This window comes from Delphinus delphis, chromosome 5 (assembly GCF_949987515.2).
Source record: "Delphinus delphis chromosome 5, mDelDel1.2, whole genome shotgun sequence".
Taxonomy (NCBI): Eukaryota; Metazoa; Chordata; class Mammalia; order Artiodactyla; family Delphinidae; genus Delphinus; species Delphinus delphis.
This window is the reverse complement of record NC_082687.1, coordinates 22,752,994-22,779,020: the sequence shown is the minus strand read 5'-3', so window position 1 is coordinate 22,779,020 and position 26,027 is coordinate 22,752,994. Positions and strand designations below refer to the sequence as shown.

General features: G+C 37.7%; 1 protein-coding gene and 1 pseudogene across 5 annotated transcripts in view; both read left to right on the top strand.

Moving 5' to 3' along the window:
• Positions 1–26,027, top strand: part of INPP4B (inositol polyphosphate-4-phosphatase type II B) — a 487,644-nt gene that overhangs the window by 253,491 nt on the left and 208,126 nt on the right. For all 5 annotated transcript variants that reach the window (XM_060012086.1, XM_060012084.1, XM_060012085.1 and 2 more), the window contains one exon: positions 25,863–25,974. In XM_060012086.1, the coding sequence (XP_059868069.1) occupies positions 25,863–25,974 (112 nt within the window). The remainder of the gene's footprint in view (positions 1–25,862; positions 25,975–26,027) is intronic.
• Positions 1,245–11,205, top strand: LOC132425641 (large ribosomal subunit protein uL18 pseudogene; annotated as a pseudogene).

Here is a 26,027-nt window from a genome sequence, read left to right as displayed (position 1 = left end):
TGCTTCGTGTTTTTCCATCTGTTGTAATTTATCTTCTCTCCAATGACTTGGCAACCTCTGAGGTACTGAATCGGAAAAACGTTAGATCAGGGATAAGAAGCATTTTTTTGGTTATTAGTTTTGTTTTTACTATTCCTTTGCACTGACATTATCTGACTTTTATTCCTTTTACATTCGGGTCATAATTTTTAAAGAGTAGAATTCTCAGATTTCTGTAAAACAAATTCACAGAAATAAGGGTAAGGGCGTATTTGTCGGCACCGTTCTTGGATCGTGAGTCTGGTTTTGTTTGTGTTCACTGTCCCTTATTCTTATCAGGTAAGTCAGATTTCAAACTCTCAAACTAGTTTCATGGAATACCATAGTTTAATGTGGCCTGTCCTATGTACTGTGAACTGGAATTTTTGAGTTTGAGTTGAATTTTTATTTTCCACAAAAAACTTAAAAGGGCAAGAAGTGTGTGTCTTATTTATAGACTTAGACTCAAATTGCATGAAATATGGTACCGTGCATTTTTGAAATTGTAGGCTAAAATTTGTTTGCATGTATCGGAGAGAATGCCTCCGATATAGAAAGTGGTTCCCACTCATGTAACTCATTTTCATTTAAATGCATAGCCACTAAATTTCTGTCTAAGCGTTCTAGTATCCCAGTCGGTGTCTTTATTTAGTATTAACCCTGGTACCTTTTTATGACATCTGCTTTGTTTTTCTAGTTTACATTTGGTAGTTCCTGTCTACTCTGACTTCCTTTAGATCTGAATCATCCTTTCTGTTTCGTTTTCTAGCTCATTACTATCTATTCCTGACTTCCATACTGTACTGTAAACAAGCTAAGATTCTTGTATAGCGGATTACAATTGCAGACGTGGAAGACACTGGTTAATATTACAATAATAGTAATACTAATGAGAAGAGAAGGAGGAGGAGGTGGAGGGGGAAGATACTATGAGACATTATGTGTTTTATGCTCTGATAAGTATGTTAGAGATGTTGTTTCATTGACCCTTATCAGCGTATGATGTTATTCCTTTTGTCATTTTATAAACTAAGGAACTGAGGTGTAGAAAGCAGTTAAGTAATTTGCGCAAAGTTACAATGCTCTTAACATAAGAAAGCCAAGGCGTGAAGCCACACGTTTCTGACTACAAATCCTGTGCTCTTAATGACTCACTTTTTGTCCCCATTGACCAAGGGGAAAACCGAGATCTAGTTAAAACATGTCCTGTGTCACGTGACTTGGTAATGGCAGAACAAAGCAAGGACGGAGGTCCAGGACCACTCGTTCAAGGTGTCTTCCACGTTGATTTCACCACAGTGCCTGGATTTATCGCAAATGAAGACCTAATGAGTGTTAATGGCCATGGAGAACTCAGGAATGTTAGCCATGATGGCAGAAAGTGAGAACCAGCCTGCTAGGTTAGGGGGGAATGGAGACTAAGGGAAACCTGGGGAATCTGTTCTCACCCCAGAACCATGGCCCTGAGCCTGGTTTACTGCCCAAGCACCTAACAATTATTTGTTCTACCAACCTGACCTGAGTCTCTTGGAATCATAACAAGCAGAAATTTAGAACATCATAATACTGTCCTATTTAATTACAGAATGGAGAAGCATATCTTTCTCTGGCAATGGCGCTAGAGATCAGGGGAAAAATTACGTTGCTCTTAAAGTAGTCAAACAATCGCAAAGGCAGAAAAAGAGGCAGGGATAAAAATTCTTTCTTAGGAAATCCTTCTCAGAAGAACTGAGACAGATAGAGGTGCTTTGACCTTATCTGACCTTTGTTGCCTGTCTCCACACAGTTCGGGCTTCATTCAGTGACTGTTCATTCAACGAGCATTTATCGTGAATTTTTCATATGCTAACTATAGTAATAGGTTCTTTACCCAATTTTTAAAATAGTAACAGGGTTAACATCTTGCAATTGATATTACTAATAACACTGTTAATGAAAAATCTTGTTATTTATTGATCATCTACTAGCATGCAAGGGATATGTTGGGTGCTTCTCCTGCACTATATCATTTAATTCCTGCAGCTTTATCATCCCAGTTTTATAGCAACTTGTCTAAGATTCCGCAGGTACTAACTGTACAAGTAGGATTAGAATTCAGTTGAGTCTGACTCCAGAGCTGCTTCTGCTTTTATTGTGCTGCCTGATAGGAAGCTAATGGTCTCATAGCATCTTTGCTTTCTTCTCCATTTTATATTCTATCTTTTGGAGAGTTTTAGGGGCCTCAATTACTTTTTATTAATGTTTTAATCTTAAAATTCAATTTTATATGCCTGTGACATAGTAGAGAGGTTCAATAATTATTTGTTGAGATTTTGATTCATGATGATGACTTATATTTTTATGGATGCTAAATATGAACCTGGTACCATTTATTTCCGAGTGGAATCCACCTAAACTAGTGAATATAATGCAGTCTAAGCTTTAGAGTATATCTGAGACAAGTAACTTTCAGAGTAATAGTGAGTGATAGATTGTGATTTGCTTGAAAGGCTGAAAACCTTACTTAGAATTCACATTTATTTCAGTATAGGTCACATTGCCTTGCCACAGAAACATTCAGCTCATCTTAGCAACTGCTCTGTTGTTTCTTTTGTAACCTTCCACGTGTAATCCCCCCCAAATTAAGCAAGCATTTATTATAATTTTATCATAGTGGATGTGACCAAAGTTTCTTGAATGCAGATGTATAAGAATTTATCCATAAAAAGAGAATTTATGTTTCCTTTTTGTTTATTACTTCTGCCACATTTACAGTAGTGCTGTCGTGAAACGTACAGCATAAGACTCCGATGATCCTAGACAGACACATGATGTTATGTTTTATAATATACAGATGTATGGGAGGGGCTCTGAAAGAAACGAACAATGAATTTCTACTGTTTTTAAATTTTTCCTATTTTATGTAACATTTTATATGTGTACATATTCATGCAAATGCCTCATGGAGTGTATGGATAGGTATGTCTGTACATGTATATTCCTTTACAATTATTTTGCTTTCTCCCAAACTTGATTATTTATTTTCCATTATTGTCAAATGTGTGTGTTTAGAGAAGGTAAGATCCAAACTATGGTGTCTTAAGTTTTGTTCGATTTTGTTTTTTGGCGTTTTGCTTAATTTAACCTCCTTACACACACACACACACACACACACACACACAGGCACAAACACGCACTTCCATTTTATTTGTAAAAACAGAAGAACGACAAAAAAAAAAAAAAAAATTCCTGCATATTTTTAACTGAATCTCCCAAAGGCATGTTCTTAATTTAAGAGCTGGGAGCAATATTAAGGAGAGGTTCCTTAGGCTCTGACACACAGTTTTCTACACCAGCATACTCAGAGTGATAAAAAAAATGCAATTGTCACTAACATTTCGCAGGTTGGGAGCCAAGGCCCGTTCTGCGGGCCATAGGGCAGTGGGTCAGAATGTTTCTTCCTGGAATGCTCGAGTGCATGTGAATCCCCACGGTAACCTGAGACCGAACTTGGCCGTAGATTGACAATACAGTTTTAACTGATAAATTTATTTTTCATTTGAAATGGAATTAAACTTTGTTTTTTCGTTTCCTACCATAACTCTTTTCCTGCACGCAAATAATGCTTACTTTAAGCACTAGATACTGTCTTTAAAATTGTATGTGTGACGACAACGTATTTTCTTATATTTACTTGGACTTCAGAGATGCTTTTAAAAAATCACATCCAAGCATCTTGAATATGTTTTGAATATGTTTTATTCTCCTTTAAAAGTCGCTTCCAGTTAGTTTTTCTAGGTATCAGAAAGTAGGATTACAGCAGAAAGTCCTGCTGGTTCCACCACACTAAGTTTTATACACGTCTAAAACATTTTCTATATTACATAAGGGCGGTAGACATTGACTGGTGGCCAAAAAGCCTGCTTTAAGAGAAAATAGCATATCAGTGATTAATTATAAAACAGAATAGTATTAAACTTTATTAAATGCATTCGTGGAAAAGTTCGAGGATAAGGATGTCATGTAAAAGCTAACTTGATGCTTTTGCCTAGAATTTTCTAAAAATGCCCATCCTAACCGCTGAAAGCAATGAAAAAGAACACTGCATTCTTTTCCTTTGGGAGTGAACAGCAAGAAAACATGCACGTCAATAGCAAATGCACGCTCATGCTTGATCCAGATGCACACATATGGGGAAAGCCTCGAATCTCTGGAATGCTCTATTCACCGTGCTTTTGGCATAATTCAAAACGAAGACAGGAAGCTCCTCCAGGACAGCTTCTCTGATACTGACACTGACTCGGACCTCATAGAAACATAGGAAGAGGTAACTAACACTATTTGAGGTTTATGATGGATTAAGCGTTTCAAATGTCTTACCTTACTGAATCTTCTAATACCCTTGCCTGGAAGGTGATATTATTCTTGTTTTATAAGCTAACTGCAGAGTAGCAGTATAGCTTTCTAAGGTCACACAGCTGGGACAGGATGGAAATTAGAAGAGAAGAAGGGTTCTTAGAGAATATATATTTTGTTTAGAATTTTAGGATTAAGTAAGTTTACAGAGCAGAAGAGATCTTGACACTTTAGCTTCTTCCTGGACCCCTTTAGTGACCTGGAAATCAAACTTAGGAGGCCATACGTCTTTCCCATTTTCCGACAGGTCAGTGTTAGAAAAGTGTTCCTATTTTATCCCAGACTTTATCTTCTTGCCACATTCCCAGCTCTCCTTCATAGCGTTAAGTACAATAAGTCTCATACCTTTTCTCTATGATCGCATTTGAAAGCAGCTTTTTTGCCCAACTTTAAATCTTCTCTCCTTTTTTACTCAGCAAGGAATGTAATGTAGAAAGAGCACCAGACTTTCCTACCAGATTCGGGTTCAAGTCCCAGCTGTGTCACCCCAGGCATGTTGTCTATTCTCTAACATCTGTTAGTGGAAATAGTAATGACCTCCCTCCCAGGGTGATTCTGGGCAATTAATAAATGCAGTGAAGTTCCATGCATTACCATGCATTAGAGAAAAACACTCTATAAAGATTGCTTCTTGCATTAAACTTACTAATTCCTTCACCCATCACTTAATGTTTTTCTTAGTTTGCTTAGTTTGTTGTAGGTCTTTCTTAAAATGTGACATCCACAATTCTCTAAATTGGGCAATGGCAGAGGTTGATTTAACCTTTGATCTGGACATACCATTTTTATTATCTGAGGAACGGATGCTTCCTTGAAACCCAAGTTCTGGCTTTAATCACACTGACACCAGATTTGGCTTCTTATAAAATGGCAGATACCAGCAAGAGACATAGGGAAAGTATTTGTTTGGTTGAAACAGGCTGCATTCTGATACAGTTGGGAAAAATAGCAAATTCGCTTTGACTTGAAATTTTAGCAATATAGCATTGAAATCAGGACAGATATTCATAAAAGTGACACAGAGTGTCAGTTGCTTTTAGGGTTTACAGATACATGTTATTGCCGAATCCTTAATAAACTGTCTACAGAAATAAATTCAAGTGATGTTTCTCAGGACTGGTCTGGGAAAAGGAAGGGAAACATCAAAAGCAGAAGTAGGGCTATTTGCTTCTAAAACTGATTCTGTTCTTATATATAACTGTGTCATTGTCATTTAGGAAGAAGACTGTCTAAAATTATCAAAAGGCTGTAACATGAGCCACTTTGTAATAACTACTAAAATGACATTAATTTATTATAAAATCAGAGAATGCAAAGTATACAAATATCATGGGCTTAGGACAGTAGAGAAATAAAAAGTGTATGGGATTTAGAGACATGCCTGAGCCCAAATCCTGGCTTTTTTTATTATCCAGCAGGATGATTGATTACTCTGAGACTCAGTTTTCTTATCTGTGAAAAGGGGATGACAGTGGTGCCCATCTCACAGCCTCAGCTCACATGAATTACTAACGTGAAATGTTTATAACAGTTCCTGACACATAGTAAGTGCTCAATAAATGTTGGCTGTAATTTTTTTTTCCTTTTATTGATTAGCTTCTCTAGCCTTAGGTGTTTTGATGTTGTTTTTGTTGTTCCCAGGTGAGAATTAGACAAATGGTACCCAACCCATCTGAAACAGTACCTGATGCAAAGCATGTGCCCATCATGCTCGTCACCTATTTTTAAAATTATCATCCTCATCAGTATTATTATTCCCCATTTCATCCAACTAGACTGCCTTTCATTTATAATTTAAATGGCTCTACAGTGGTATAGTCTGCATTTTTCTTTAAGTTCCTAATGCATTTTCATGGGGCGGGAGGTATGACCATAGAAACCGATTAGCACTTCCTTAGTTTGCATTATTCAAAATATGTCATATTTGTCAGACTGCAAATGAGAGTTTTCAGTCACTGAAGAGACAACGCATACTTAGAGTACACTTCAGTAGCTCCTCAATTTGTAGAGAAAAGCCTGAGCTCTTCCCTCTTTTAAAATGCAGATCACATAAAATTAATATCCGTACACAGACCTACCTGCTTAAGAAGTTTGAGAGCTAATTTAGCTTTGAAGATAATTGCAGGAATGATTAGGCCTGCAAGGAATTATATTTGACCTGAAAATTTTGTAAAGGATTTGCCCATATTTACCAAAGTCGCTTTCATCATTATCACCCTGTATTTCTGCTGCTCTGGACACATTTATATCAGCTTTTTCCGAAGAATGTTATTTGGAACACTGGTATCCCTTCAGTTATTAGTATGTGTTCTTCGAGTGAAGTAGTTTATGTGCAGTAAGTTTGAAAATGTTATATTCAAAAAAGTGAAGAGGGTGACCTTACTGTAGGATTTCTCAGAGCCTTCATTAAGCCCTCAAGTCCTTCTAGGACTCTCAGAGGCAATGTCGCCTACAGCTTTTCCCTAACTAATTTGAACCCAAGAAGCTTTCTTTTTGGAAAGCTTTCTTTAACAGCTTATCAGACAGACACTGTGTTCCAAGAAAAGCAGCTGCATAGCTGAGAAAGTGCTGATTTTGAACAATGTAAACAACCAAGTATTTTCCAGAGAAATGTATGAGACACTCTCTATATGTATTCATCCACTTTTCCCCACCATGAGCATTTTCTTGAACAGACACCTCTGCAGACAGGCCTGTGGTCTTCATCCAAATGAACCCTCATCCTATACACACACCCTGCACCTGTGCACATTCTGCCCCTATCCACATGCAGTTACCCAGCCCTGTTTCTCCCACCCCCCGTTCTCTGTCCACAGGCATTGCCAACCCTGTGGCATTTTACACCCATGCCATGGACTATATAGACACCCATTTGTGAGATTTGTACAGAATATGTGGAAAGGGGAAAAGAGTGACAAAATACATGCTTTCTTTTTTATAGTCGTTGACAGATTCTTTTTAAGCTTGCATAAGTGGACACACACTTATTTTCACAATCACTTAATATTAGAACCACCCTGAACTGAATTTAGGTCTTCTCCTGAAGGCTCTGCCCTTTGGTGCTTGTCCTTTCTTGGTTAAATTCAGAACCATTAGGTGCCCTAACTATAGCCCAAGTTAGAAATCACAGCATCCATTTCCAACTCATCTTTTCTACAGCTCTCATCTGATCTCATCTAAAGCTCTTTTTCTGATTTAAATGTATATGTCTTCCTGTCCCTGGACCCAAATGAACATGAACCTGAAAATAAGCGTGCAAAAACCTCAGCCAGGAGATACAAGATAGTAAGTCTGCTTTCTCAGCTTCATCTGCAACCACACACGTAACCCTTGACATTGATCGTCACTTCCTTTGTCACTTATAGCGGCTTATGTGCACATAATACTTTCTAAAGGTGGAGTCAGAGTCTCTGTAGTTCTTTGGAAACCCCTCTTCTCAGGGTATTGAGCTCAGTGTCAACCTCAACCAGCAAGAGAGCAATGTCCGTAGGTGTAGACGGTGCACCTAAGATTCTTCCCCACACTGACGTCCTATTATTTTCCCTCCATCTTTTGTTATCCCTTGCCTGGGATGGTCTCACCCATCTGAAGTCCCTAGTATTCTCCATACTTATTCTCATTAGGAACTGAGAGGCGATAGTCTCCAGGCATGTCAGTGAAAAGGGCTGGTCACTATCCCCTACCCAGGCTCCTCAATTTCCTAAGACCAAATTGACCATTTTCCTATCATCAAGCTTTTGAAGAAGCAGGTCAGAACTCATTATTCCTGCTCCAGCTACCACAGGCTTAATGATCACTGGAAGGTCACTATTCTTAACTGTGTTCCTAGTGAGGTTTGGCTTTGCTTTTTCATTTACACGTTGTCAGTTCTACTTAATATATATGAGTGAGCTGTGTTGGAGGTGCAATCCTTGAGGAACTGTAGAAAGTTACCTGCCCCTTAACAATGTATTCCCCTAATAGCATGCTCTAGCCTAGGATTTTCCACCCTAATCCATTAAGTGAAATTCACTGATGTCTGTTGTTCTGTGGTATAGCATGGTGCCTCGTAGTAAAAGTGTGGTTGAATGAAATTGTTTGCAATAAGACTTCAGGGAGATAAAGAACTGAGTCAGGAAAAGGAAGACGAGTGCAATTTTATAATGGAAGCTAGGAAAACTAGAAAATATACAAAGTCATACCATGAAATATTTTAAGAAGGCAGAAGAGAAGGATGAGGTCAAAGATAAAAAGTTGTAGAATAAGATGGAGAAGAGAACAGACACACTTATTTTGCTTTACCTAATTAATTTTAATACCAATATAACCACATTGTTTTTCTCAGTGCTGTGCTACAATAGGGGCTGGTTGCTTCTAGTAATGGGCTCAGCCTATTGGTGACCCTTTGGGTCCCTTGATCAATGTACTCAAGCTTATTAGAGTTTGACAGAAAATGTTAGGTAATTAAAGATCAGTCTTTATACATTGTGTGGCACTGATGAATTTATTACATTATGGGACAGTTTACCATCTTACAGGGAAAATAGATTTAAAAATCAATTGAAATCATTGAATGCAGGTTTAATTAGACTTGATCTAAGTGCTACTTGGCATATATTACATTATGACAAGCAGATGAAATGACCAGTTGTGCTTGTAGATACATGCTGTATGTTGCTTCTTTCTGATGTTCACACATGTAAATTGGAAAGTAAACACATTCCTTTAGAACTTAATATAAAAATTGATTGCTAAAAACAAATTTAGGTTGCCATAATAAACTTGGTCTAATCCTCATCCATCCATCTAAGACCAGAGCAGATAACTTGAATTTTATTTTATTTTAATCTTCCCCATCATCGATGCCGTCTCTCGAATTCAAAGCAGGTTTAAGGTTCAATCCTAAACTTAGAAATGGTGTCTAGTGGGGATTATTTTTCTCTTATCTAGAATCAAATTGAGGATTTTCCAGGGACCTACACAGTAAGTAGGAAAGAGAGACTCTAACAGTTTTGAGGTTTGCTTGTTTGTTGGGCAGACTACTAACTAACAATAAATTTCTTGGCTACGGAGACTTACTTCTAGTACTGGTAAACGTGAATTGCTTCTCTGACCAAGTGATATGCCTTTCAAGTACTTTAAGGATTGGCCTGTGATTGTAACACTGGCGGAAGCTCGAGTTCCATTACTGTCACCAGGAGGTAACTACTTTCCTTAAATTTCTTCATCTGACTACTAATGATAATAATGACACTGAGATGAGCTTAAATTATGAATTCATAGGGCAGATTTTAAGAATCTCTTTATACTTTAGTAGGAAAAATTATTTTCTCCCTCTTTCTTTCATGCTATCTCTTCTTCCCTTGAACCCCCACTAGTTCTTGAAACAAATACTATGCTAATTTTTAAAGTTTGAGGTTTTAAGAGTGTTACAGACTGAATATTTGTATCCCCCAAATGTATCTGTTGAGGCCCTAAACTCCACTGTGATGTTATTTGAAGATGGGGACTTTGGGAAGTAATTGGAGTTAGACGAGGTCATGAGAGTGGGGCCCTCATGATGGGATTAGTGCCCTTATAAGAAGAGCCACCAGAGAGCTTGCTCTCTCCTTGCCATCTGAGGACACAGGGAGAAGACAGCCATCTGCAAGTCAGGAGGAGGTTTCTCACCAGAATCTGACCTTGCTGGCACCCTGATCATGGCCTTCTAACCTCTAGATCTGTGAGAAATTAAGTTTCTGTTGTTTAAGCCACCCAGACTATGGTATTTTATAACAGCCTGAGCAAAGAGTTATTAGATTCTAATAGAGTTCTTTGATTACACTTTAAAATCATATTCCTCTTACATTGACTGTGTTTTCTTATTGTTAGCAGTAAGAATTAAATTATAAAAGTTACCACCATTGCTGTATATCTGTGATGAGCCACAGATATGCATCTCTGCTTCACGGGATGGAGTTAAAGTTGTCAAGAATAAGGCCTACTTAAAAAGATGCCAAGTGAACTTTAGAAGAAGGCGAGAGGGTGAAACCAATTGGTATGCTTGGAAATGCTTACACATTTTACACATTTTACACAATTTACACATTTGAGTGTAAATACAGTACACTCAAATATGGGATGATAGTTCATGTAACCAGCAGAGAGATCATTTGTCAGATTGCTTATGCCTGTGTTGAAGAGGCTATGATAGTCAGTGCAGCTTATACTCATGAACTTACAAAATACAGTATGAAGGTACTTTGTATTTGGATTCAGTTCACACCTGAACTACCACTGGAAATAAAGTTTTTGGGGCCCTGAAGAGAGCTGTGGAAAGAAGCTTTTCCATCCCTCACAGAACCAAACGATTCCCTGGATATGGTTCAGAAAATAAGGAATTCAAGGCGTAAGTACTTTGGAAGAAAATCAGGGATCAAAACATTGCAGATTATATATGGAAGGAGATGGTGACGCTTACAGGAAAAAATTTACTCAGCACAAAAAGAAGGTAACTCCAGACACCGAAGAGATGTGCAAGAAAGTTCATGCTGCTGTATGAGAGAATCCAATCTATGAGAAGACACCTAAGAAAAAAGTTAAAAAGAAGAGGTGGAACTATCCCAAAATGTCTCTTGCTCAGAAGATTAGGTAGCTCAGAAAGCAAGTTTCCTCCAAGCTTTAGAGTGGGCTAGTGAGGGTTGAACGAAAACACCGCATTCCTATGAAGAATTTTCAGATAAGGACAATCAACTTATTGACGAAGAAGCTAAAAATAAATACATTGAAAAGTTACCACAATTTCATCTTTTGGTTTTCAGAAATAAAAAAAAAATCAGGTGTGGACTTCTGGTTTCTACTGTTCTTTGACAAATATCAGCACTGCTGTTGACCTGTGAGCCTTTCACTTGACCTCTCTGGGCTTCAGTTTCTACAGAATGAATTGGCTGATACTTAACCTTACTTTCTGTTCTAAGCACTCTCTGATTTTATTCAATCCTAATATTGAGATCTGAGGAATTTATCATAGAATAAAAGAGAAAATATCTGCATCCAAGGTTATTGAAAGCTGGTGAAATTTTTATTTGGTAATCAAACTTCAATTCAGTTCTCAAATACTTACAAAAGGATATATAGCAAGCACTCCTGAACTGAAAATTTTAATCCCGTGACTTTTAATTTTTACTGTCTTTCTCCTTCCCGTTAGCACATCTGCCTGCCAAATACCAAAATCCGTTTGTTTTCTTATATCGATTTTTTTTTCTTTTTTTTCTTTGCGGTACGCGGGCCTCTCACTGTTGTGGCCTCTCCCGTTGCAGAACACAGGCTCTGGACGCGCAGGCTCAGCGGCCATGGCTCACGGGCCCAGCCGCTCTGCGGCATGTGGGATCTTCCCGGACCGGGGCACGAACCCGTGCTCCCTGCATTGGCAGGCGGACTCTCAACCACTGCGCCACCAGGGAAGCCCTATATGGATTTTTTTTAATGATGCAATAAAGACCTTTAATTACTAATAGATATATTTTCTTCTTATAATGGAATCTTAATGTTTTAAAAGGGAGATATTCAGAGAACAAGTAATTGCTTTCTCATGTACTTTATGCAAAGCTGGTATAGGACATTTGATTTATTCTTGCTGATCTTCAGAATCTATTTAACGTGAATAAAAGCAGTATACTGTTTCCATATGGCAGGTGTCTTGAACTTTGCGTTAATTGCTTTTCTTCCTTTTAACAAAAAAAAAAGATCTGTAGAAATCTTTATTGTTCTATCTAGACTCCTTTAACAGTGAATCAGTCACATTTTGACCTCGAAAATAATTACCAGATGATTTAGTAATGCGTTGTTAAGACTGTTAGCAGAACAAGTTAAAATCTGAAAATGGGAAATTTCAGGTCTTTAGAGTATTTTTAAATTACTGCTGCCCTGTCTGCCTGGCATATTTTGCCTAGCTAAACTGAGTTTCCTTATTGTAGCAATAACTATGACTCATTTTCCAGTGATTGGTGACCACGCAGGAACCCTGGATTCCTAGGTCATCTTTCATTCATATGGCCGCCCATCATTTTACCTGTTTGTCTACTCCCTCCTGTGGCCCTGGTGCCTTCTACTCCCTGACTCTATTCTGATCCTTGAGCCTCTTCCTCAACCCCATCCCCTATCCTCAGTCATTTCTCTTTGTCTAACTGGAAGGTGGCTGTCTCCCCTGCAGCCCTGTCAAGTGGTTACTCTTCATACCTACTATGGGATGAACAAGAAAACGGGAACCTTCGTCATACAGCCACAAGGAAATAAATTCCACTAACAACCTGAATGAGCTAGGAAGTAGATTCTCCCCTAGAGTTTCCACGTGGGAGTGTGGCTCAGCCTACATCTTGGCTTCAGTCCTATGAGACCCTGAGTAGAGGACCTGGCCTGCCTTCTGATCTGTAGAAACTGTGAGATAGTAAATGGGTGGTATTGTAAGTTACTGGGTTTGTGGTCCTTCATTATGCAGCAATATAAAATTAATCCGTGGCTCTCTGGCTTAGTCTTCTAGTCCTCTCTCCCCACCTACCCAGCAATAGCCACAATGGGGTCTTTGCTCTTCCTTGAATATGGGGACCGTGTTCCTCTGCAAGACGTTTGGACCATCTGCTGCTTCTGCCTGAAAAGACCTCCCCCTAAGAAAGGTATATGGCTCACTTTTTTTACCTCCTTTAGGTATTTGTTCAAATGGCTTCATATTAGAGAAGCCTTTCCTAATGCATATACATACATATGTAGTCATTATATATATATGTAGACTATAAAGTAGAAGCCCCACCCAGCACTCACCTACCTTGCTTAAGTTTTCTCCGTGGAACTTATCGTATCTGTATCATTTTTTTGTTTACCATGAGAATTCAAGCTCCATGAGGACAGGGATTTTTGTGGTGTTCTCTGTTGTATTCTGGTACATGGAGCAGTGCTTCCAACATGGTAGGTGCTTAATACATGTTTGTAAGTGAATTCACATTTTCTGTCATTTTGACCTTATTATATTTCTATGGAAATTTATAATTTTGGAGACTCTTTTTTTCATTAAAAATGTTGCCATATTAAAGGAGAATGAAGAAAAAATATTGGAAAAACCACAAGATTTTATAACTTAATACCTGCAGAATTTAAAACAAATCTAAATGCAATTCAGCAGAAAAATAGAGGCACTTAATAACTGTTTGGTTTCAGAGTACATGCCTCACTGTACAATTTAAAGCTTAGTGAATTTCTTATCACACAGGTTTGAAATACATTATACTCTAAGGTTATGTTCATACACTGGATAACTTTGATTTTTCTTTAACTTTGATCTTTTAATGCTAGCTTTAAAAAAATCCCTTTGCATTATTTCCTACTATTAAGAAATTTACATAAAACCGAATGGCACAAAAAATCCAGCAAAAATATAAATAATTCAAAACTTCAATAGTAAATATAGACCCATCACTAGTATTTGATACTAATTATTTAATAATTAAATCCGCTAATCCTCCATGCCTGTTATCTTTAGTAGAATGTTTTCATAGTGGCCCAGAATTTTTTGATTTATTTTTTGACATTTGCAAACTATTCTTGTAAAGAGTTTCTGCTGCCGGAGCATGTCCATTTTTAGTAAGAAATAAATTTTTGCTTAGCTGTCTATCAAGACTGTTTATACTTGGTCTTAAAAATGTCCATATTTTTTGCTTTTAAAAATGTCAGCATTAAGTCGGGTTTCCCCAGCCATTTATGTATAACCTCCTATAATTCCTTTCTTGCTACTATTCTCTTCCTCTTCCAATGGTCTCTGCTTAATATATATAGTGCTCTTTTCCTTTCAACATTTTTCTTTCTCTTAAAATTCAAACAATAAAATAGAATAGAATAAATTAACAAAAAGCCTTAGCAATCGTTTCTCTTGTAGGTCTAAACATGAGTCAATTCAGACATGGGTGGCTAGTTGTTTTATCCCATGAATGAGTCATGGGCTTGGGAAATTCATTGCACCTCCTGCAAGAGCATTTTTCTCTCCAATCTCTGATGAAATACCCTCCCCACCTTGTTCAGGTGGAACATGTTCCTCTCACATATGGCATTTCTATGTCAGCAGATACTTTGAAAGCATAAAGCGTGGGATAAATTGACACTTTGACTCTACCATTACAAATCAATGTTGCCAGCAGTTAGAAGGTTCTGTTCACATGGAAGGTAATAGCCTTTCAGTCATTTGGTTTTGTATTCCCAGATTAAATAGCTAATAGTTTGTTATCCATTCATTATCATCGAAAATGGCTATATCTTTTCTCATTTATTCTGTTTTGGAAATTACATTCAGTAAACATTGACTTTTTATTGCTGTGCAGTTCTGTGAATTTTAACACATGTATAGATTCTTGTAACCACCACTGCAGTCAGGATACAGATCTCTTCCATCTCCACAGAGGAACTCCCACCCACCCACTGCCCCTTTGATGAATGCCTCCACCCACACCGACCTCTGACACCCATGATGTGAGTTCTCCATCACCATAGAGAAATGCTTTTTGAAAAAGTCATTGAATCATTGATTGCAGATCCTCCTGAGACTGGCTTCATTTATTCAGTCTAATGCCTTTGAACTTCATCAAGGTGTTGTGCATATCAATAACAGGTTTTTTTTTTTCAATTGCTGAGTTGTATTCCATGCTACCGTACCACAACAAACTGTACCACAGTTTGTTGCACCATTCATATGAAAGTATATTTTGGTTGTTTCCAGTTTAGAGTGATTATGAATGGAGCTGCTAAAATATTCCTGTGTAGGTTTTTCTGTGATCCTAAGTTTTCATTTCTTTAAGGTAAATACCCAGGATTGGAATTTCTGAGTCATATGGTAAGTGTGTGTTGAACTCTATTAGAAACTGCTGTACTGTTTTCCCCACCAGCCGTGTATGAGAGTTTCAATGGCTCTGCATCCTCACCAGACATTGTAAAATATAGTGTGACATCTCCTAATGCTTTTAATTTTCATTTCCCTAATGGACAGTGATGTTGAACAGTTTTCCATGGTCTCTTTGTTATCTGCATATCCTCTTCTGAGACACATCTCTTCGACTTTGCCCTTTTATTTATTATGTTGTTCATTTTCTTGCTGTTGAGTTTTGAGGGCTCTTTATGTATTTGGGATGCAAGTTCTTTGTCAGAAACATGATTTGTAAATGTTTTCTTCCAGTCAGTAGCCTGTCTTTCCATTCATTGTGTCTTTAACAAAGCAAAAGTTGTCAATTTTGATGAAGTTCAATTTATCAATTTTTTTTCTTCTTCAGATCATGCTTTTGGTATCACATTTAAGCACAATTTGACGAAGCCCAGTTCATGAAGACTTTTCTCCTATGGCTTCCTTTAAAATTTTTTATATTTTTATGTTTTACATTTAGGTCTATGAACCATTTTAACTTTTGTTTCAGTTGTGAAGTTTACGTAAAATTTCATTTTTTCCCCAAATGGATGTCTCATTGTTCCAGTACCGTTTGTTGAAAGGACTACTCTTTTTCCATTTCATTGACTGTAACTTTGTCAGAAGCAGTTGGCCATATTCTCTGTGTACTCTGTTTCATTTATCAATATATCTGTCCTTTTGTCAATACCACAGTTTTGTTTACTATAGATTTACAGCAAGTCTTAAAAATCAGTAGATGCAATTTCTCCATTCTTCTTCTTCTTTCTGAAAAGTACTTGGGCCATTCTGTTTACTCTGCCTGTCTTTATAACTTTTTGAATCAACTTGTCATTATGTACAAAAAATCTTGCTGAGATTTTAATTGGTATTGCCTTAAATCTGTAGATCAATTTAGGAAAAATCGACATCTTTATAAACTTGAGGCTTCCAGTATATGAACACAGTATGTCTCACCATTTATTTAGATCTTTTTTGATTTCTTCCATCAACTCTTATAGTTTTCAGCATACAGATCGTGCACATTTTGGTTGGATCTATACCTAAGTACTTTGTTTTGGACTTACTATAAATGATAAATATATTTTTTAAAAATTTCAGTTTCTAATTGCTACATATTTGTATGCTGACCATGTGTCTTGTGAAACTTTGTAGTTTCAATATCACTTCTGTTTTCAAAACTTCTGTAGTGTTATTCGTATCTGTCCTTCGAATTTGTCACCCAGGTGACAGTCCGGGACCTGGGGGATGGTGTAGTCCATAGATTATTTCTCAGAGTATCTGATATGTGGTTTAGATCCATGCATGCACAGCTTGAGGTAAGCCCAGAAGTCCATGAACGACATTAAGAAGTCCCTTCCTGAGCTCCTTCCTCATTACACTCTCTCTGGCATGTTCCCATTTCCTGTGGATTCCCTGGAAGGAAAAGATCAAAAGACCCTTCATTCAGAAAGCTGGGGTTTGATTTTCCCTTCTCTGCCTTGCAGCTGCACCCTCTTCTGGGGCCAAGAGGTAGGAGAAGAGAGAGAGAAAAAGTAAAGGGCATGCATCCCATGCCCTTGGGATCACAGCTCCAATCAGAGAGGAAACTTTCCCTTCCTCATAATTTTAGGCTTCTGCACTTCCTCCAAGCTGTCACTTTTGTTGCTGCCACCACTGGATTGCTTGGGGGCTGAGACACAAGAGATTGGGAAAAAAAAAGTGATTTCATCATTCTTCTGAGTATTAGGAGACCTCTGTTCTGTTCTTTGAGCCAGAACCAGAGAGTTTCTCCTGGAGCTATCTTTGTCTACACCATGACCATCTCTGGGCTTGGGGCTGTTTTGAGTCTAGATCATGAGATACGAGAGGAGAAAAAATGGTAAACTAATTGCTGGTTCAGTGGCATTTAAAATTCTAATCTTCCCCAGTATTCCCAGCAGTGTTTACTTGGAGTCCTCAAACAGCTGCTCTGTGCATTCTGTCCATGTTTTATAGCTTCATCCAGTGGGTGCAAGAGGGTAGAGTAAGCTTCCTCTATCTTACTTGCAGCATCTTATCTCCCAAAGGGCAGATGATGGTGACCTGTTAACTTGAATGTAATTTTGGTTGCCTGTGAATCCAAGGACATTTACAAGATGCCAAGATGTTTTCTCACCTTGCTGTTGAGGTATATCTTACATTTAAAGAGATGGGTATTTCTTACATTTCAAGAGATAGTTGAACTGTTTAAGGCGCTGGAAATGTCATCTAGCCGTGTGCCCAAGAAGAGGAGGGGGACTAACATTTGCAGTCTTTGCCCTATTTTAAATGTCTATTGCCCCACCCCACCCCCGACCTGCCAAATTCGATAGGGGTGGCCATGTAACTGAGCTCTGGCCACTGGATCGTAAAGAGAGGAAAGCACACCGGTTCTGCGTCTGTCCAATAAGAGTTCCTCCATGCTTTTATCCCCTTCTGCTGTTTGGAGACCTTAGATGCCACAAGGTGAACATGGCAGAGCCTTCATCAGCCTGGATCCTCAGATCACTGAATAGATGACCTACATTTGCAACCATAGTTAATTTGAAAGTTGCTAAGAAAGTAGATCTTAAAAGTTATCATCACAAGAAAAAAAATTTTTGTAACTGTGTATGGTGATAGATGTTAACTAGACTTATTGTGATGATCATTTCGTAATATACACAAATATAGAATCACTGTGCTGTATACCCAAAACTAATATACTGCTATATAGCAATTATACTTCAGTAAAAATGTATATTTGAATAACAAATAAAGAGATAGTTTATATTTTACATTTAGCATTGAATCGTTTCCAACTACAGCTCACTACATATATATATATATATATGTATATTTAATAGAGTCATGAGGAGGGAAAGATTTCTTTAGCTTATTTGTATTGAGGCAGTTACTCATGTTTGGATAGTACTGTTTTCAGCAGTAAAGAGGAATCTACAAGCCAATTAGTCTGAAAAACTGGTAGTCAACGTATCTATGATGTGCTCTTGGAACTTTGTGTCCCGGATGGTATAACAGTTGTACTCATTACCATACACAAAAGCATTTTTTTTTTCTTGCCACGCTTGCAGGATCTTAGTTCCCTGAGCCGGGATTGAACCCAGTGGCGGCAGTGAAAGCGCGGCAGTGAGAGTCCTAACCACTGGACCGCCAGGCAGTTCCCACAAAAGCATTTTTATATTTAAACTTTAAGATCTTTTAATTTTGGACACATAAATCTTGTGAGATAAGTAGAATGGTTTACTACCTTCATATTTTATAGCTCGTAAATCTTAATAGTGGCTGAATTGCCCTCTCATGATCACCTAGTTGTTTACTCTGAAGAGCCAACACCGTAACCAAGGACTTTTGTTACTCAGAGTTCACTGTGCTTTCCATTAAACCATGCTCCATTATTTACTGGTGTGTGATGACACGGATCTGTTTGATCCAAAAATACTGAGCTGTCCATAACTCCGGACAAGTCTTAAAAGACAGTCTACACTTCAAACTCTCTTGGTAGGCATTAGGCAATGTCTAAGGAATTTTGACAGAGAAAATAAAATACAATAGTGATAGCAGGTCTTAAGAAGGAAATCTGACATGGACGGGATGGAAGAGAAAGATTCTAGAAGATGGGAAGTAGGTTCTTCAAGTGTAATGAAAGAAAGTTGGTGAAACTAATTGGGATGTTACCATTGGGAAGGGATACATGTAAGGGGCATTATACAGGAAGAATCAGTAGTGCTTGATGACTTATTGAATGGTAGGGACGAGGCACTGGTAGAGATGGAATATTCTGTGGTTTTGGTCTTTGGAGAATGATATGCTACTGATGTGAGCTGGGGTTTGGGAAGAGGACTAGTTAGGTTTCAGGCTTAGAGAATGTCCAATTATATCAGGACGAAAGGAATTTGGAGTTCTGGAATAGGAAATCAGGTCAGAGTAGGAAATATAGGTTTGTGGTAGATCCTCAAAGATGTGACAATTGAATCCCATAATAATGGACAGAATTTCTGAAGACAAGTTTATAATGAGAAAAGAGGAGAAAACAAAGGACTAAAGCTTCGAGTGTGTAAGCTATAATATTAAGAACTACTGAAAAGTTTTATTTGAATATTAGTTTGAAAGTATCCTATGGCTTCTGAAATTTTTGAAGTTCAGCCAGGATAGAGGTGTGTTCAGGCATGCATACTTAAGTAGAACTCTCACTTCTCTGAGACCAAAGTAAATCTAGCACTGCCAGGTGAATGTATTCACCAGAAAGAGTCAGAATGCACTTAGTTAGTTAGTTAGTGCCACTTGTTTACCGATGGCCTTTGCTTATATTTCTGTCCAGGTGAGATTTTCACTTCCCAGTTACATGTCTAGATGGGTTAAATGCCAGGCATGTCTCCAAGATGATGATCCCGGTGCTTAGTCCCAAGACTACTTTATATTCACAAAGCCTAACAGTGCTAATGACGATTTTCTCCTGGATGTTTACAGAGTCATTTGTATCTCTGTGGCATTTCCAAAATAGAGGAGGTATTTACATGTTGCTCTTTAACCTTTCCATAGGATTTTTTTTTTTTTTTTTTTTTTTTTTTTTTTTTTTTTTTGCTCTACTAAGGATGGTACAGTAGGTGGTGAAGAAGTTTAGAGGAAAAGTGTCATTAAATTGTCTTTTGTGGGCTTCCCTGGTGGCGCAGTGGTTGAGAGTCCGCCTGCCAATGCAGGGAACGCGGGTTCGTGCCCCGGTCCGGGAAGATCCCACATGCCGTGGAGTGGCTGGGCCCGTGAGCCATGGCCGCTGAGCCTGCGCGTCTGGAGCCTGTGCCCCGCAGCGGGAGAGGCCACAACAGTGAGAGGCCCGCATACCGCAAGAAAAAAAAAAAATTGTCTTTTGTTAGAAGACTGTTTCACATCCCTTTTCCTTCAGTCTTCTAAAATGTTTGTAAGTTTTAGCATGTGAAATTGAATATTTCATTAGGAAGCATTAGGGGAGTTATTTTAATTTTTTTTTTTTAAGATTTTTTTTTTTGATGTGGACCATTTTTAAAGTCTTTATTGAATTTGTTACAATATTGTTCCTGTTTTATGTTTTTGGTGTTTTGGCCGCAAGGCATGTGGGATCTTAGCTCCCCGACCAGGGATCGAACCTCATCCCCTGCATTGGAAGGCAAAGTGTTAACCACTGGATCACCAGCGAAGTCCCAGGGGAGTTATTTTAAAGGAAGATTTTAAAGAAACTTAATCACTAATGTATTATGCATGCTGAAAAACTAAGTGATAAGGAAGTGTAGATTTGCGTTGCTGAAATTTTCCCTTTCTCTGCCTTCCATCTTGTTGGCATGGTTAAATATTTAAGTGTACCTGCTGAGGGAAATAGGAGCTTGATGTTGTGATTGAAATAATGTGGCTGCCATGAACTATTCATCTTTTACTTCTCTTATAGCTCTCTGCATTAAACAATGGTAATGACCTGGCAAGAGAGTGAAATGACATAGTTTTTTTTTCTTCTTCCTATAGATTGAGATAGTTATTTATTACTGCAGCCTGTTCTCACTGCCATATAAATTGCTAGGAAAGTGTACGAAGACCTCTTTTGTTTCTTAGTTCAGTCAAATTTGTATCCTTGTGAAAGCGCCAAGTTGCAGTGCCATAATGGCAGTAAAATATATACGTATACAGTGGATACTATAAGGAAAACTAGCCCTTGTATTTGACTGTAAGTGTTAAAGTTACTTTCTAGGTTTGGCATGCATTTTGTTTGCTTCATTTGTTTTGGGGAGAGGTTGGAGGGGAAGGTGGGGAGTGAGGAGAAGAGGCTAGGATGTGCCCAAGATTTTCCCCAAGGCTGTATCAGCCCATGATAGCCTATGATGCCTATGATGAGATCAACTGATGGATTCCAACCATGTCAGAGCACGAAGCTTGAGTGCTAATATGATAACTGTCAAAGACCAATTCTTTGTTTTGCAGTAACAGAAACTGAAATCCAGGGAACTGAAGCAATATGTTGTTGATCACATAGCTAGTGAGCAGCTGAGCTGGATGGAGTATTGGTTTTTTGATTCCTAGCCTAGAAGTCTCTTCAATATATCTCCCATGCAGAGAGGATGAATTTCTATTAGATAAAAGTTAGTGCAATTTTGGTGATGAATAATGGTTAAGCAATTAGTAGTAGCCTCCTGAACTTGATGGGTGATTAATTGAAAGCATCATTAATCACTTAAGAATGATTTTTTTCTAAATTTTTTTGAAATCACCTTTGAAACAGCCTTTGGAAACATGAAATAGGTATTTCAGTTGTGACTGTCCTGATTGAAGAGAAGTGTCTTGAATATCCATGGTCTGTGGGTTGTCAGTTGTTACAGAATAAATAGGAAACAGCTTCTACATTTCACATTGCAGTTCACTGACAGGATGACCCATGATTTGGGGTGTCTTGTGTTTAGTTCTTAAGTTTATAACCTGAATTCCCCATTCTGTCTCCCACAAATCTCAGGGGAAGAAGCATGATTTAGGGTACTCAGAGATTCTTATCCAAAATGGTTTGTGAAAAAAAAAAAAGGTTTTAGAATCTCTCTAGTGTCCCTATATCTAATGTGACACAGAGGCACAGTGAGCAAATGCTTTTAGAAAGGATGGCACTGATAGACCTGCTCAACGTAGGGTTCCCACGAACGTTCAATTTGTAAAAAAACAAACACAATATCTGTGAAGCTCCAAAAAAGCAAAGCACAATAAAATAAAGCACAATAAAACAAGATATGCCTGTATTTAAAAAGCAGCCAGAAGCTTTTTTAAAGGGAATAAATAAAGCTAGAGTTCGGAAGCTTACTCCCATACTCCCATGGTGCATTGCTTCTTCATCTACCTTTGGCACTTTGAAAGGTTCACTTTGTATTGTAACTGGTTATAAACTTGTGTGCTTTGCACTTCTAGGAATGTAAGCTTTATAACATCATCTGTCATTACTAAGTCTTTGTACCTCTAATGAGCACTTAATCACTCTTGAAATGCATGTGTCCTGAAATCCTATAATCTTTTACTATAGTCTTAGATGCCCATTTTAGTAAAATTTCTAAAGAGAATTGAATGAAATATAATACATTAATGACAATAGCAATTCTGTTGATACTGCTACTACTACTACTGGGATGAAGCGGGGGTAGGAAGAAGCACTTATTTTGTGTAAGTCATTGTGCTGAGAACTTGACATAAATCGTGTCACAATGTAATCCTTAAAACAAAATTATCATCTCCATTTTACAAAGTTTCACATGGTTAAGTGTCTTGTCCAAGGTCATGAAGCTAGCAGATAACTCAAACTCCTGAGTTCACACTTTTAACTGTTATTGCATGTGTTGGTTTATTACCCAGTCCTGGGAGAGGGTGTGATAAATCTATCCTCTCATTCAAATCATTATGACATTATTTGCTTTAGTCAATGAAAAAATTTGAAACATTAAACCTAAGCTTTGTATACCTAGAAATTAAGCTCAGTTTGCTCCAGCAAAAATTTTACACAATGCCTATGAGAAAAAAAAGTGTCTTTAATTGTTATTGAGTATCAGTTTGGGGGAAAAAGAAGTCTGCAAATTTCTAGAAAAACCTGTGAGTAGAACCAGGGCTTTTATTAAAATATCTGTTTCACTATCGGGTACTAAAGAATTGTACAGAGATATGTCAAATCATGATTTATGACAAGTTATTATGTCATTTCAAGTAGGAAAATGGTATAATTAATTGTTAAAATCATCCCAGAATTGAAGCTAATGTAGTTTTTTACAAAATCATAGATTATACTGTCATCTGTATACACATCTTCTTTGTAATGAATGCTTAAGTTTTCTGTTAATTTAAAATAATTGAGTCAATATTATGATTTACACTGACTTAAAAATCACCAAGAAGCATTTTATTTTATATTTTAGTAAGAACCTTAATATACTATTTAAGTAAACCACTTGTATTTTTCTATGTACATAATCTTTATTTTATTACATCATGACATTAGCTATGTATATGTCACCAGAGTTTTTCTATTTCGGTTTTCTTAAAATCATAATTCAAAAGATGTGTTTAAATTTGTACTTTATATATTTTGAGAAAAATCTTCCTATGATCTGGTAACAATTGGGTTTCCTTTTCGCCTAACTTATTGTTTTAATTAGCATTTTAGTAAACTACTTATACTAATTTTCCTATTCCTCTTTTCTGACACCTCCAGTAATAAAATAGTGACATTTTGAAGGAATTGGTTGAAAGACACCGTTCATATTCAGATTAAAGTTAAACACAAATTTAAAAAATGAAGCAACTGACAAAGGATTAATCTCCAAAATTTACAAGCAGCTCATGCAGCTCACTATCAAAAAAACAAACAACCCAATCCAAAAATGGGCAGAAGACCTAAATAGACATTTCTCCAAAGAAGATACACAGATTGCCAACAAACACATGAAAGGATGCTCAACATCACTGATCATTAGAGAAATGCAAATCAAAACTACAATGAGGTATCACTTCACACCAGTCAGAATGGCCATTATCAAAAAATCTACAAACAATAAATGCTGGAGAGGGTGTGGAGAAAAGGGAGCCCTCTTGCACTGTTGGTGGGAATGTAAATTGATACAGCCACCATGGAGAACAGTATGGAGCTTCCTTAAAAATCTAAAAATAGAACTACCATACGACCCAGCAATCCCACTACTGGGCATATACCCTGAGAAAACCATAATTCAAAAAGAGTCATGTACCAAAAAGTTCATTGCAGCTCTATTTACAATAGTCAGGACATGGAAGCAACCTAAGTGTCCATCAACAGATGAATGGATAAAGAAGATGTGGCACATATATATGGTGGAATATTACGCAGCAATAAAAAGAAATGAAATTGAGTTATTTGTAGTGAGGTGGATGGACCTACAGTCTGTCATACAGAGTGAAGTAAGTCAGAAACAGAAAAACAAATACCATATGCTAACACATAACACATATATATATGCTAACATATATATATGGAATCTAAAAAAGAAAAAAGAAAAAAAATTGTTATAAAGAACTTAGGGGCAGGACAGGAATAAAGATGCAGACGTGGAGAATGAACTTGAGGATATGGGGAGGGGGAAGGGTAAGCTGGGACGAAGTGAGAGAGTGGCATGGACTTATATATACTACCAAATGTAAAATAGATAGCTAGTGGGAAGCAGCCGCATAGCACAGGGAGATCAGCTCAGTGCTTTGTGACCACCTAGAGGGGTGGGATAGGGAGCGTGGGAGGGAGGGAGACGCAAGAGGGAGGGTATATGGGGATATATGTATATGTATTGCTGATTCACTTTGTTATACAGCAGAAACTAACACACCATTGTAAAGCAATTATACTCCAATAAAGATGTTAAAAAAAACAAAGTTGGGGAAGGGCCAGTGGATGGATGAAACAAGAAAGGCAGAATGCTGGGAATTGTTGAAGGTGGGTGGTGATGGGTATGTGGAGGTTCACTGTACTCACCTCGACTTTGATGTGTGTTTGGAAATTTCCATAATAAAAAATTTTTTTTCAAAAAGAATATAAAATGACTAAATAAGGAAAATGAAGTGTCGCTTGGTCAGTTAGGCTTAGATATAGGTTACAGCAACACCCCATACCAATGGGTGACTTGCTACCTATCTTAAAAAAAGGTGCAAGGGAAGAATATCATTATGTATTACAGTGTTCCCATGACATGATGCCAACATTTATTCTGTATATTTTCTTGCCCAGAAAAGAAAATTTGAGAATCTTAAAGGATGGTGGTTGTTAATTTTATTTTAGGTTTTCATTATTATTGTCATAAAGTTTGTATGTTGATGACAGTGATGATGAGGAAAATCTTAATAATAAAATTTTCATCATCATTGAGTTGAGAAGAGTTGTTCAATGACCAACAGACTTAAAGAAGATAAAAACCTGGGTTTCTGGCTTTGCCAGTTTGTTTCCATGCATGAGTCTTTCTATCTTCATGAATCTCAGTTTCTTTATCTGAAAAAGTAATGGGTCATCCTAAATGATCTCGGTGGTTAATTTCTGTCTTCATGTACTGTGATTTTCTGATGTTTGCTGGGAGAGAATCTTCTTTACCTGGTCTCTGAGAAAGAAAAATGAAAAGGCACAAAATCAGATGTTACAGCCGATGGCCGGGTCATAGAGGAATATAGGGTTATCTGTACTCTCTTCTGTTTTATTCAGCTGTAGTTTCTGTAATAGATGAGCACAATATCCCATGCGATTGGTATAGAGGAGCCATGGCTGATGCCGTTGTAGTGACAAGGGGTTACCAAACAGGGCACGGATCCATGATCTTGGCGGCTCCTCCTGAGAGCCGTGAGATGGTTTAACCTTCATGAGGTAGCTTCGTGCACTTACCACACCAATTCGTGATTCTAGTAACAGGTTTCAATGTATTTTAAGCAGATTTGTTCATTACAAGCAACGCAGGTAAAGAGCGGTGTTAGTGGTTTTCAGAAACAAACATGTTTGGACATACTTTCAGGGAAGAGATGATTCTCACCTTTCCGCTTCCTTTATTTTTGATTGCAGAACTTCAGATGGTGGCAAGGTTGTTGGCACCATACAAGTCAGTGTCGTGAAGATGGGGGAGATTGAGGATGGGGAAGCCGACCACATCACGACAGATGTGCAGGGACAAAAGGTAGGGTCCCAGTCAGCTCACTGCACAGATTAAATTAGAAACGATCAGCTTTG